Source organism: Dunckerocampus dactyliophorus, chromosome 13, assembly GCF_027744805.1.
Source record: "Dunckerocampus dactyliophorus isolate RoL2022-P2 chromosome 13, RoL_Ddac_1.1, whole genome shotgun sequence".
NCBI classification, from domain to species: domain Eukaryota; kingdom Metazoa; phylum Chordata; class Actinopteri; order Syngnathiformes; family Syngnathidae; genus Dunckerocampus; species Dunckerocampus dactyliophorus.
Window position 1 is genome coordinate 3,401,696 of NC_072831.1, and position 14,494 is coordinate 3,416,189.

A 14,494-nucleotide genomic window follows, 5' to 3' on the forward strand; every position below is an offset into this window, starting at 1 on the left:
CGGGCGAACGCAAGCCAAGGCAACATTTTCACAAAAAATGTGGTTGTTAACCGAAAAGCAAGCAAGCCCTGGTCTTCTCTGCAGCTGAATAGGGGGTGCTCCAGTCTGGTGTAGGAGCCCCAATATCAAGAATATTGACTTTGTTAAAAGCAACGCCCTTTGGACCATAAAGGGCGGTCTTAAGCCCACTCCCATGGTTCCACCTGCCAGTGCTGGCGGGAATAGCCCCCCCGCCTGGCCTCTGACAGGAGGCTGCTACCCTTGCCCAGAGACACGACAGCGTTGCCCCCAAACAGACTCAAATCCTGCCGTCCTTACAATAAGGTGGTACAAGAGCTGTTATTTCCATCACTGAGGACCTCCTGGGAGCAGGAGTGGGAGTCGGCAGGGTCCACACGTATCCATCGCTACATCCAGGACCCAGGAGTCGGCATCAAAGATGATCTGCCCCATCAGTAGTGGACACTGCTGAGCCGCCTGCAAATGGTGATTGGACGCTTCAAAGCATCACTGAGGAAATGGGGCCTGGCAGACCAAGCTGCATGTGAATTAGTCACCTGAGCAGACTACAGACCACATTATAACCACCTGTCCCCGCTCCAAAAACACCCGTCAAGAAGCTGGCCTGTTCAATGTGGGACCCGAGTCGAGGACATGGCTGAACACTACTGAGCTGTATACTTAATGACACGAAAGAAAACGAGTCATCACTCCCTTGGCATGAGAGGTAAATGGTGAAGAAAAACACTGCTATGCCATCGCTGACTTTTTTTTTAATCCTCCTCCTGGAGATGAGTTTCCTGTAGAGAAACTAATTTCATTGACTTTGTTCATTACTGTTTAAGTTAGTTAGTTCTTCAAGGGATCATATGCTCCACACTTCATTTTTTTACACTGGATAAACTAGTAGAGCTGGGGACACTTCTATGAACAACCAAACCAAACAATTACACAATCATATTTGAGCTTTATTAAAGAGTACAACCACAAGATGAAATGAGTAGATGACCTAAAATACACTTTTAGAGGCATGTGGAAGACACAATTTTCTAATACAGGCCTTGGCCACAACTAAAATGAATTATACTTTGCAGAGAATCTGTAAACACTCAGACTCTGTGTACCTGCAATATGCAATATTCTAGGCCTATACTATCTTCCCCTTTGGGCTTTTCCCTTCAGGGGTCGCCACAGCGAATCAATTGCCTTCATCTAACCCTGTCTTCAGCATCCTCCTCTCTCACACCAAAGCCACACACACACTAGGCCTATACTATGCTGCTATGTTAAGAAATTAAATTTGTCCCATAGCATTTGCTACAATAGGAAAATATGTTTTACAACAATTTGTTAGCCCACAAATATTATGTCACCAAAATGCATTTCAAACAAATGAAATTTGAAAGTCCATGAGAGTAATATTATAGACAGGACAATTCCAAGAGGTGTGACAACAGCTGCTTGCAGGGGGAGCCCAGAATTCCTGGCAGCTCCACTGATCACAGACCTTAAGAAGGTTGCTTTTACTTTGGTGTGGTATAAAGTGTGTGCTCAAAACTGAATGATGTGCAAGTTGATCCTCAGTACTGAACCAGAGAGAATACACTGTGTGGTCTCAGTCGGTCCAGACCTTTCAGTTCTGTCAGCTCTATAATGACCATGCAGCCTTGAATCTGTGCACCTTGTTTCTTCATAAGCTCACAAGCTGCAAACAGGGTACCTGTAGAACAAATACAATCCAAATTTACACTCAACACTTTTGTTTTTGCTTTGGTCTTTTATGAGCTGAACACAAAGATCAGGGGCTGTGCATTATCATGCATATAATGTGTGTGTGTGTATAATACATATAATATATTTATTTATTTATTAGGGGTGCTCTGATCAGTATCGGCCCATTTCCGTGATATATCCCGATACTTGCTTTTAAACACCGATCCCCTTCGCTCATCAACTTAATCTACGTGAACGGTAGCGGGGAAAAGCCTCATGTATGATCGGCACCGGCCGATTTCACTCATGGGTAGTCGGCATAAAAACCTGATCGGTGCATCCCTATCCCAATCAGGGTTTTATGTTGCCAATTCCAATACCCATCATCCAGGACTGAAATCATCCGATACCGGTCACACGGCTGAATTATATATGATATGAAAGTTACTGGTATGTAAAAAAGAAGCATAAAATCACCTTAATTTAGACAAAAACATGTTTGACTTACTTGTATATCACATATCACTGGTGAAACGTACAGAGGATGAGACGCCTTCTTTAAGGAGGCTTTCGATTGAGAGCACATTGGTGGAGGTCTAGCAGGACATCCAGGGGATTGGTTCCCAAAATAGCCCACAATAAGTGAAATAGCCAACTTTATTTTTTTACAATTATTATATTATATTATATTATATACACTTTATATTATATATGCTTTAAGGCTGTAAAACCCCTCACCATACACCGTATACTTTTCTCACATTTCTCTCTTGTTTAAACACTCAAAGTTCAAATTTCGTTTGAATTTGAATGATCAACCTAATAGGTTGGACACAAATTAAGTGACTCACGCATATTTCACTCCTCTGGCTGTGGCTCTTTGTCCTGGCGCCGTTCTGCTGTAGCGTTTTTGTATTCTTGTTAAAACACATTGCTCCTTTAGTCGTATTTTACTCCTCATCCTCCCGGTGAGATATTTTTCATGGCATATTTTGCAGGGTGCAAAATTTATATCACTTTCACAATCGGCAGGTAACTTCCACACGGCAGACATGCTTGTTTTGGGTTTGGCACGCCTGAGCAGTGAGTGGGCGGGAGATAGGGATTGCTTGCTGCTGGCCACAATAGTACGGGCCAGAGGTGATCGGCTTTTATCGGCATAAGCCAATCACATGCTTTTTCACAGAAATCGGCTGATACTGATCGGTGGCGGATCGATCGGAGTGTCCCCAGAAATAACCTTTTATACTCGCCTTTACACTCGTATTACCGTAGCCATGGAAAGCGATAAGACATAACTCACACACTAGCAGTGAGAAAGTATGTGGTGGTTGTTGTATCTCAAATGTGATGTGGGTCGATCACATGGCATAAAAAAATAAAAATCAGCCTACCATCCATCCTCACTATGATGTCACTTGACTGATATGAAGCTGGCATACATAGACATGCACTCCGACACTACTGGTAGCTTTGTTTACCCCACATTGCCCAACGCTTATAAGCAGGCTACGCAACCTCTGAAGTGACACAAGAGACAGTCGCCACTTTAAATATAGCAATCTACCGATCAAACTAGTTAGCATAAAAAATGTATTTATTTTAAACTTAGGAATGAATCTGAAATGGAGTGGGGAAGAAAGACAAAGTCAGAAGCAAAAAACGTACCACTTCCACATGGAATTAGAGGACAACTTTTTTCATTGTCATGTCAAACACTGCATCCATGGCTGAAAGTTAAGGTAATGTAATGTAAGGCAATGCCTCATCAATGTAACATTACTGATGCCTAGTGACCAGAATACTACATATGACTTGTCTTTCAATATTTTTTGCCTAATAATAGGCAATAGTCAACCACAAAACAGCCATCATTTCTTAACTAATTAATTTTGGGAAAAAATGCAATACAGTGAGGGAGCGATGTAGCAGTGACTGTACACAAAATATGGAAGTGGCAGAGCACAAGGCAGGATTGGAACCGTACTTTAAGTGGTTTATGCACAAAACCTTGCGATCCAAACTGGCCTCTGTGTTCCCAACATCACCTGTTTGGTCGTGACATGTGGCTTGTCTTTTTGAATTGGAGTTCAACAGCTGCCACAGCATTAATGTCCAAGCAGAAGCTGTAGTAATTCTACATTTGATCAAACTTACTTAGGATTTGTCAGATAAAAACAGAATGGCTGCATAAGACTTCTATCACAACATGTGATATTAGTGTCTATTTTGGAAATTCACTACTTACTGGTTCCACAATGTAAGCATTTTGTGAAGTGTACCGTAGTTGTTTTAGCATAAACATTCAACTAATCTACTGCGATCTACTTTACGTGCCTTTTCCGAACTACTTGCATTATTTTATTTTATTTATTTTTTTAACTTTTAGAATGTGTGTACTTTTACTTAGGGTATTATTTTCAGTCTATTTATTGGAGAAAAAAAGTTGCATTTTTTTTCACCTCCAGTCGCCAGAAGGTCGTCAAGAATCACTACTTTTTGCCCTGGAATCACTGCGTCCTCCTGGATCTCTGCTTCGGCCTGGAACAACAGCACAATAAATCATGCAGTTTTTGAAGACAACCTTTTAAAACTGCAAAACGGTTTGTTTTAGAGCTGTCCTCGGACCATGGGTTTGAATACTCATGAGGAGATGGGTTCTGACCTAAGGTGGCCAGTCGAGCAGTCAGCACCACGCATGACGCAGTTGGTGTGGATGTGTCTGTTAGTGAGCCCTCTTTCCCCCCCCTTTGTGCTGGCCAATGACTTTACTCCATACCAGGTGGTCCATGCCTACTTAGCATTGAAATCTTCCATGAGTATGACCTTGAGCGTTAACGGGGGTGTTTTTGGGTCAATGGCAAATGGCAGCAGTCGGCATCCTCTCTGGTGTTGTACTCGCGATCAAGAGTACAAGAGCACTGATAAATGGTAGCTATGGTTTGTTTTTGACATGCTTAATAAGTTACATTACGGATAGGACCACATTGTCTGTAAATGGCAGAGACGAGATCCTAAGGCCACCGAACTGGACTCCCTCGACGCCTTGACTGCGCCCAGAAATGATGTTTGAAGACCAAGTCGCCCAGGTGCCCACCCTTGACAGCCACCCAAAACACATTGCATCGGACCCTTATGCTTTTCCCCGCAGGTGGTGGGGGGTGGGGCTTCTTTGGCCCCCTCCCCCAGGTCTGACTCCAGAGTGAGGCCCCGGTATCCCACTCTTGGTCTGGCCCGTCACCGAGGACTTGTTCGCCTTGGGAGAACCTACCATATAGCCCCAGACAACATAGCTCCTAGGATCACTCGGGCACTCAGACCCGTCCACCATGATATGGTGGTGATTCACGGAGTTAATTATCGGTTAACTGATCTTTTTTTTTTTTTTTTTTTTAATGATGAGGGAATTCCGTCTTTATTTTTTCTTATTTTTCTCTCATGTCTTGTCGGTTTTATTTTGTGATTAAATGATTACGTTCATGATGACATTTTTGCAGCGCTGCTGAAAATGTGAATTTTTCTAGAAGATTAATAAAGTATCTATCGAAACAAACACATATCTGCCGAGGAATCTAGCCTGCCGTGTCTGCCTATTTCCGCTACAAATGAACGGATAACTTTTGTTATTTGTTTGTGCATCTTACCGCTCAGTTTATCCGTAATGTGAATAATAAAGATGGAAGTTACATATCCATGTGTAGTTTGAGACGTCGGTCCACCACTTCATCTTTGCCTCGAGAACAAAAGAAAAGCAGGAGGGGAACATAATGTCAGCTGACTGATGTCACGTGACATCTACAACAGACGTTTACGCTACCTGTGCGAACGACGAGTAGCTCGCGATCGACGTAATGGGCACCCCTCCCTGGTTTAAAGTGTCGCACACAGTCACACATACAATTGACCCCAAAGGGTGTTAGGTGGCATTTACAAGCAGAACAGCACCAATGGAGCCAGGACAAGCTAGCCCAGGATATGCGTTGCCATGGTAACCTCATGGTGTTCATGTTCATGGCTTAACATACCATAATGCTTTAAACACAAAAGTAGCCTCGGAAAGTAATGCAATTATTTATTTATTTTTATGTCTTTCCAATTACATGACAATTTGGAGGACAAAAAAGTGGACTGTAAGCTCTGCTGTGTGTGTGTGTGTGTGTGTGTGTGTGTGTGTTTCTGTTCATTACCTTGCCGTACTCCAAGTCATAAGCCACAGACACAGTAGCTCCTGGCAGTTTTCCTTTCTTCCTGACCATGACAAAACCAACGCTCAGACGCTGAGCAAGAAGAGGCCCAAAAAGGAAACCGCGAGCATCCAAACCTATTCAGTCAAGCACAAATGCATACGTGCACGCAGACACAAACACAGGCACACACAATGATAAACGTTAATGATACGATAATGACAGACATAGAGTACTACAATATTTCACCCAAGTAAAAATACAGTTACTCTGATAAAATTTTACTCAAGTACAAGTAAAAAGTAGAGGTCTGAATATATACTCAACAAGACAAACATGTTAGATCTGGAGGTGCCAATGGATGAATTACCTCACAATTCAAATTTCATCGGTTTGCTACCATTACATCACTTATTTTTTTAAATATTGTCTGGTAATTTCTGGTGGTTCCACGGTCCACGACTGAAGGCTGACTGAATGTTTACACTGAAAACGGTTTGAAAGATAAAAATTGCTTTTTCTATCAACACAGTTGCGGAAATAAATCAGTGCCCTTTGTCACGGATTCTGTTCGTAATTTTTATGGACAGAATTTCCAGCCAAGGCGTTGAGGGAGGCCTGTTTAGGGGCCTTAGGATCTCATCTCTCCTATTGACAGATGATGTGGTCCTGACATATCCCACTTGTGTGCAACCAGATCACGGATAAGTTGAGCCAGGATAACCAAAATATTCCAACTTAACCCTTCAAGCGCCAAAGTCACAAAATTGCGACAAGCAACAGTGCTGAATTAAGAAGCCATTTCTGCAAATTGTCAACGCGGATCTTTTCTATGTATGAGTCGTGTTATGAAACGAAACCGGTGATTGCCAGTGCTTGAAAGCTGGCGCTCAGCCAAATGAAATGAGCATCAAAATTAAGGGTGAACATTTTGTACGAGTAAATAAAGTAGTCTTAAACAGGGATGCTCCGATCAGGGTTTTATGCTGCCGATTCCGATAATCCATGAGTGAGCTCGGACGGCAATTATTGAAAACGTTTGGGTGGATTGTCTCTTTTTTGTGCCTTTATCTGAGTTCAAGGATTTTTGTACTATTTGACACAAACTGGAATTTAATTTGATGTTTTGAAGTAATACAAATACATGTTCAATCATTCTTTTTTAGTTCAAGATAACAAAATGAACAGAATGAAATAAATATCTTTATAAAATACAAATGTGAGGTGCTCAAGTTAAAAGAGAATAAATTCAGTGTCCAGGTTGCAGGGGTGTCCAACTTTCATCACTATTAGATCTGTCCACTATTTGTCTTTTATTTATGACTGGCAACATTTCAGTTGTACACTACTTTATTTACCAAACACATCTCCACTCAAACAGTGTGGCCATCGACTTTTTGTTATTTTGTGCTCATTTGTCATTATATAAAGTCTGAATTGAACAGTTATATTAAAAATCATATGAAGATTTGACCCTTTGGTGAGCTGCTCAAAATCAGCTGGCAAGCTAGGAAACCCTTGTGATAGTATCACCATCATAAGGCTGGACACACTGTGTGTTTACGTCCATTAAACAACCACACACAAATAGTGTTTGGAAGACAAGACATACAGTAATTAGTAGGGGTTTAATGATTCGTTTTAATAACGATTCCATTCGTATCACGATTCGTGTTTACCGATAAGATTCAAGGACGATATAGTTTCATTTAGAACAATACGATCCGAAACGATTCAGTAACTTTTTAGCCATAATAAATAATAAATAATAAATACCTGGATACTGGACAGTGCAGGTGAAGTTTCCTAAATTCCCCTTGTTTTTTGTAAGGGAATCAGGTATAAATTATTAACAATGCTGACTGAATAAATGATCAATGAGATAAAAATTAGTAAAAGGGGCTGGTATAGCTTGCCATGATTAATTATTTACGTTAAATAGTGCAATCCAAACGTGCACTTTGCACCCGAAGGTGAGGGAAATTCCTCAGCAAATGAATGTGGTCACAGTCACAGTCACATCTTTGCTAGTAAAAAGTGATGTCAGATATCCCACATTCTTAATCTCATCACTCCACATTTGTTCTGCCAGTACCATGTGTACCTGGGTATGCGTGTTGTCAGGGTTACACATTCACAACTGACATGTTTCATGTATGTGCATATATGTATGCGAGTATGTATGAAAATAGTGACAGAGTGGGAGATGAAGATGAATGAATACACAACAATGTTATAATGGCCAAATCATGCAGTCTATGGGTCAAATACTATCAAAGGTGAACCCGTGAAAGGTTATTCCCTAGCAAACGGGTGTCAAACTCAAGGCCCGGGGGCCGGATTTGGCCCGCCATATCATTTTATGTGGCCCGCAAAAGCCTTGAAATAATGCATGTCAAAAGGACACTTATTTTACTATTATTTAAAAAAAAATAAAAAAAATTCTATATACTTTGTAATTTAGTTATTAATATTGATTGTCTACTTTTCAAGCAATATTTTTCATTATTTTACTTTTATAGTATTGTAAAATTCTATTTATATTATTGCATTTTTATCTGTACTCTATGCTGTATGCTGTAATGTAATTTTGTTTTTACTTAATATAAATATATTTAAATAAGTAAAAATTGTAATATATACAAAATATTTTTACAATAAAATAAAAAATGTAATATTTAAAACATATTTTTACAATAATTTAATAAACATTTACCGTTACATTTACAATAAATAAAATAATAAAGTACAAACAACATTAACATTACTACCAATTTAAAATGACAATTTTTTTTATTACTTATTAATAAAAAATGTATGTAATAATTAATGAACGAATTTCTGAAATAGAATTATAAAAAGTGGCCCTGTGAAGATAACCATAATTGCGATGTGGCCCACGGTGAAAATGAGTTTAGGATTTGGTTTGGGCAGTAAAAGGAGGCGCACACTTGCATGCAGTACATGAATTAGGCAATCTCCTCATGCTTTAATTGTGTGACGAGATCTTGTGACACCCCAAGTAAGTACTTACCACTAAAGAATGATAATGTATGATTTCTATTTCACTTGACAACACATTTGCAGCTTATAATAGCTTACAATGTTCACAATCTTGGTTTGAAGAGGCTGACTTTTCTTTGACTGGACCACTTAGAAATGTAACTGAATGCTACAAAGAGGCATATCAGATTATATTTTTATTAGTACTGTCAAATGATACAATTTTTTAATCAGATTAATCATGGGTTTCAAATGAATTAGTCATGATTAATCAACATTTCAAATTATGTCTGAAATATGCCAATTTTGACTGTATTTTATTGAAAGAAAGATAAATGGATTATACAGTATATATTTGCATGTATTACAGCTCCAAATGCACTGAAAATTTCAATCCAGCTAAAAGATACCACACGTCATACAAAAATCTATTTACGTTACACTACTTTCTTTAATAGTAGCAGAACATTTGAATCACAATTTAACCGTGTTATTATGAGCAATGAGGGGTGGCGTTCAAACACACCACGTCATTTAAGTTGAATTCACATTGTGAGTGTATTTTATGGGATTTCCGAGCACACTCAAATGCAGCAAATTGTACTTCCGCACTTAGAGTTACAAAGTGAGTGATAAGAATATCCACTTATTGTTTTTCTTTGTATTTCTGTTTATAAAATTAAACGCATAATAAAGACATTCTTGTGATGTTCGGAGTGTCCCGGAATGCATCTCGCAAATGTGTAGTGACTACACACTGTGCTGCTGTCTGTTGTCATAACAGTGAGATGTGGCTTGCCATAAGGCGTATGCGTTAATTACGCAAAAACATTTTTTAGCGTAATTAATGAAATAAATTAGTTACTGCTGTTAACGCGCTATTTTTGGCAGCCCTAATTTTTATGTTTCTTACCTACAATCAGATCCACCTCCCACTGATTGATTTTCACATGCTCTTCAAACAGGTCAATAACAGCCGTCAAAGCAGTTGGATCCTTCAGGATGGGGCATATATCTCTGTGAACACACAAAAAACTTACATGCCACTTTAATTACAGCAACACATGTCCAAGTCAAGTCATTTTGGAACCTCTGATGAATCAAACCTTGTCTGTTTCGATCATGACAAATAAGTGAGATAAAAGCAATCTTTCAACAGTACCAATTAGGTTGCAGACTCGGACAGGATATATCAGTTGTAGTGACTACGTACCTACCTACCCTACCATTTTAGTCGCTTTGGGGTGCAGGTGATCCAGGTCAGGACGCGCTCCAAACTCATTTAGACAGCAACTTATGTTTGTGGTAGGGATGTCCCGATCCACATTTTTTGCCTTCCAATCCAATTTTTTTTTTATAGTCTTGCCGATCCGATCCCGTCCGTTACGATCCTTTTTTTTTTTTTTTTTTTTTTTTTTTTAAAAGCTTTTGTTGCAAACATGAATTTATGGAATTGAATATGCGTCTGTGTAGGCTCTCAGTCGTAGAGGAGTTGTCCATCGAGGGAAAGGCTTCTTGAGACGTCATCTGTACTTCTGTCATCTGAACCTTCTTCAAAGAAGTACAGATGACGTCTCAAGAAGCCTTTCCCTCGATGGAATTGAATATGGTTAGGAAAATAGCTCTTCAAAGCATTAAAATAAGGCAACCAAAATATTGCTGAATTTATTACACAGCATGACCAACAATATTTTTAGGCTTTTGGGAATTCGAGTGGCAACCAGCTTTGAGGCGCATTACCGCACCCACTGTGTTGGGAGTGTGGCCCAGAGTTACGAACGCTGTCCCGACCCTGGAGATTGGATTGGGACATCCCTAGTTTGTGGTATGTTCCATTTTCTTGCACAAAGTCAATGAATGAATCCGATGTCTAGAATGCTGGTGTATCGCATCAAGTTGAATGAATGGTGAGTGTTGATGTACAGTGGAAGCTAGCCAGCAGGTGCTTGTGTGAATGGCCTGAATGAATGTGCGCGTATGAGCGGCAAATCCACTAGCTCTGTGTTACAGGAAACAAACGTCACGGCATTACGTCATGTCCTGGTCAGCCCAACAACACCAAAAATGGTAAGCTGTGAAAAAAAACTTGACCGAAAAAGCATCGGCATCATAAATTGTAATAAATAAAGTGCACATCATCATTTTTCCAATACTGTTTGTGTGAATGCACATAAAAACTAAAGAAGATGCACTTGTTCATCACACTGAAAATTTTAGATGCACATGTAAAAGCTAGGGCTATCAAATTACTAAAAATTTTAATCAAATTAAACCTAACATCTGGTTGTGCCACCCTTAGCAGCAACAACTGCAATCAAGGGTTAGTGATAACTTGCAATGAGTCTCTTACAGCGCTGTGGGAGAATTTTGGCCCACTCATCTTTGCAGAATTATTGTCATTCAGCCACATTGGAGGGTTTTCCAGCATGAAGCGCCTTTTTAAGGTCATGCCACAGCATCTCAATAGGATTCAGGTCAGGACTTAGACTAGGCCACTCCAAAGTCTTCATCCATTCAGAGGTGGACTTGCTGGTGTGTTTTGGATCATTGTCCTGCTGCAGAACCCAAGTTGCTTTCAGCTTGAGGTCACCAACAGATGGCCGGACATTCTCCTTCAGCAGAATTCATGCTTCCATTTATCACAGCAAGTCTTCCAGGTCCAGAAGCAGCAAAACAGCCCCAAACCATCACACTACCACCACCATATTTTACTGTTGGTATGATGTTCTTTTTCTGAAATGCAGCATTACTTTTACACCAGATGTAATGGGACACACACCTTCCAAAAATTTAAACTTCTGTCTCATTAGACCACAGAGTATTTTCCCAAAGGTCTTGGGGATTATCAAGATGTTAAGGAAAAATGAGACGAGCCTTCATGTTTTTTTTGTTCAGCAGTGGTTTTCGTCTTGGAACTCGTTTTTGTCCAGTGTGGTGGAGTCATGAACATTGACCTTCACAGAGGCAAGTGAGGCCTGCAGTTCTTTGGATGTTGTTGTGGGGTCTTGTGTGACCTCCTCCATGAGTCGTCGCTGCGCTCTTTGGGTAATTTTGGTTGGCCGGCCACTCCTGGGAAGGTTCAACACTATTCCTTGTTTTCGCCAGATCTATTTTAATGGGGGTGGGGGGGGTATCATTTTCTCACACAGGGCCATGTAGGTTTGGATTTTTTTCTCCCTTGATGATAAAAACTTCATTTAAAACCTCATTTTGTGTTCAGTTGTGTTGTATTGACCAATATTTAAATTTGTTTGATGACCTGAAACATTTAAGTTATATACTCACATATTGCTTTTGTTTTTCTTTCTGTTTATTTAGACAACACATACACGCATAATAAATACGTTTTGATTTTTACAATCCACCTCGTGGTTCTCCTGACAATGAGGAAGTGTGGTTCTGAGGAGGACTAGAGACGTGTTTGTGAGTTGGACATACATATATGGTGTTGGAATTCCACTGCTATTGATGTGTTCATGTCAGAATAAAATTATAAAAGAGCATCAGACTCTGTGCGACTGTGTGGGGACACTAAACTATGCTTCCGTCTGCCGTCATAACAGAGAGGTGTGGCTTGACATGATGTGCATGTGTTAATTTCACTCAAGATTTTAATGTAATTAATTAAATAAATTAGTTTCCGCTGTTGACACGTTATTTTTGACAGCCCTAGTAAAAAGGTTTCAAATGTTTTCAAAACCTTTGACTTAAAACAAGGGAAGCTCCAGTGTTCCACTGAATGAAAAAGCACCCCAGATCATGACGGACCCCCCTCCACTGTGCCGGTAGAAAACATCTCAGGTGGGATCTCCTTGTCATGCCAGTAACTTTGGAAGCCATCTGGACCGTCAAGGTTACATTTTTTCTCATCAGAGAATCAAACTTTTTTCCGCCTTTCAATGTCCCATGTTTGATGCTCCCTGGCAAAGTCTAAACGGGCACTTTTGTGGCTTTGACTTCTTTTTTGTTTTTCAAACCCTTTTCCCACAGATGCCGTCTGATGGTTATTGCGCTGCAGTCAGCACCAGTAAGGGCCTTGTCGGTGGAAGACCGTCCTGTGTCTTGATGGACAGCCAATCGGATCCTCCGGCTCAGCGCAGGTGTGATTTTTTTGGGTCTACCACTTGACTTTTTTGTTCTATAATGCTCAGGATCATTCAAAAAATGTAGAATGACTGTCTTACTGTGCCCAACCTTAGCAGCAATGGCACGCTGCGAGAGGCCTTGCTTATGCAGCTCCACAATCCCACCACGTTAAAAAAGAGAAAGCTTCTTAGCTTTACCATCTGGAGGGCATGACAGTGTGAATGCCTGACAGAAAATTTACATTTTGAGCAGATTTTGGCTTTTATACCCTGTGGTCTTAAACTTTTGATCAGGTGATAAGCAACCTATTTCAGTTTTTTTTCTGTTTAGTTTAAATTATAAGTTCCAAATCTTTTTGTCTCGCTCCCCCTTCTTGTTTTTGCATATCGTAGCTCTACTTAAAACCTCATTAAGATCCAAATGTGCAAAATGCAAATTGTAGCAATTTTTCAACTGGTCTTAAGATTTTGATCAGGAGTTTATCTGGCTGTCGTTGTGCGTCTATGTTTGCTTTCTCCTCTTCTCTGCTCCAATGGGGTAACACTTCATTTTTCTCCAAACTGTGCCAACAATGTGGCCTTTGCTGTGGGCGGGTCATTCTTTTGCATTTGTCATTACTAAATGACGAAACGCAAATGGAAAAGACAAAACAGGAAAAGCGACGCCAAAATGGAAAAAAACAAAGACAATACAGAAAAAACAATGACAAAATAGAAAAAGAATATGACTACATTTGTATATTTTTTAAATTATTGATTCTCTTTGTATTTCCACATTTGTATATATTTGTATTATTGATTCTCTTTGTATTTCCACACGTATTCCCTTTTAATTTTGGCACTCCTGTGATTCCATAAGAAGGTTCGTTTTCTGAATGATGTCCAAATATCGGCTACCAGGAAAATTTTGAATTCGCAACACTAGGATATACTACGGGCTTCCCAGTGTGACTAAAACAGCTTCAACAAATGTTCAATAAAGTATGGACCACATGCAGTACTGCATGTAAGAAGAGTACATGAGTGAGTAAGTACGAGCCCATCCTATCGAAAATAGCACTATGTGTATTTGGTTTTGTTTCACTTGACACATCTGCATCTTCCCCGATTATGTACTCCTCACTCCGCCCTAGGGCTTCAAACATTATTTTAGGGAAATGTCTTCAGTATGCATATTTATACATACACATTGTTAACAGTGGTTAACAGCACGATTACCTACCTGAACATGATGCCCCTCTTCGGAAAGTCTGGGAATGTATGAATTCGTCTTCGAAGCAGTTGGAGTTTGGATTCTGAAAGTCCTTCCATTTATCAGCAACACGGGATCCAAATGCCCCTTTGTAAAGTCCCTTGTTGTAATGTCCTGATTGGACGTCAATAATTTGGAAAGCGTGAAATAACCTGGAAACCTTACCGAAGACCATATAGCGAAACTCACAAAGCTTCACCACTACTTCACAACTACTTCCGTAGTACGCTATGGGCGGGTTTGGCCGCCATGTTGGT

General features: G+C 40.0%; 1 protein-coding gene across 1 annotated transcript; it reads right to left on the bottom strand.

Moving 5' to 3' along the window:
• Positions 1 to 952: 952 nt before the first annotated feature.
• On the bottom strand, positions 953 to 14,474 carry aprt (adenine phosphoribosyltransferase). Its single transcript, XM_054796665.1, has 5 exons — positions 14,208 to 14,474; positions 9,814 to 9,917; positions 5,901 to 6,034; positions 4,176 to 4,254; positions 953 to 1,720 (listed from the first exon to the last, which is right to left on the bottom strand). Exons 1-5 carry the CDS (start codon positions 14,294 to 14,296, stop codon positions 1,581 to 1,583), a joined length of 546 nt encoding a protein of 181 aa, XP_054652640.1. The 5' UTR covers positions 14,297 to 14,474; the 3' UTR covers positions 953 to 1,580.
• Between the last annotated feature and the right edge of the window lie 20 nt (positions 14,475 to 14,494).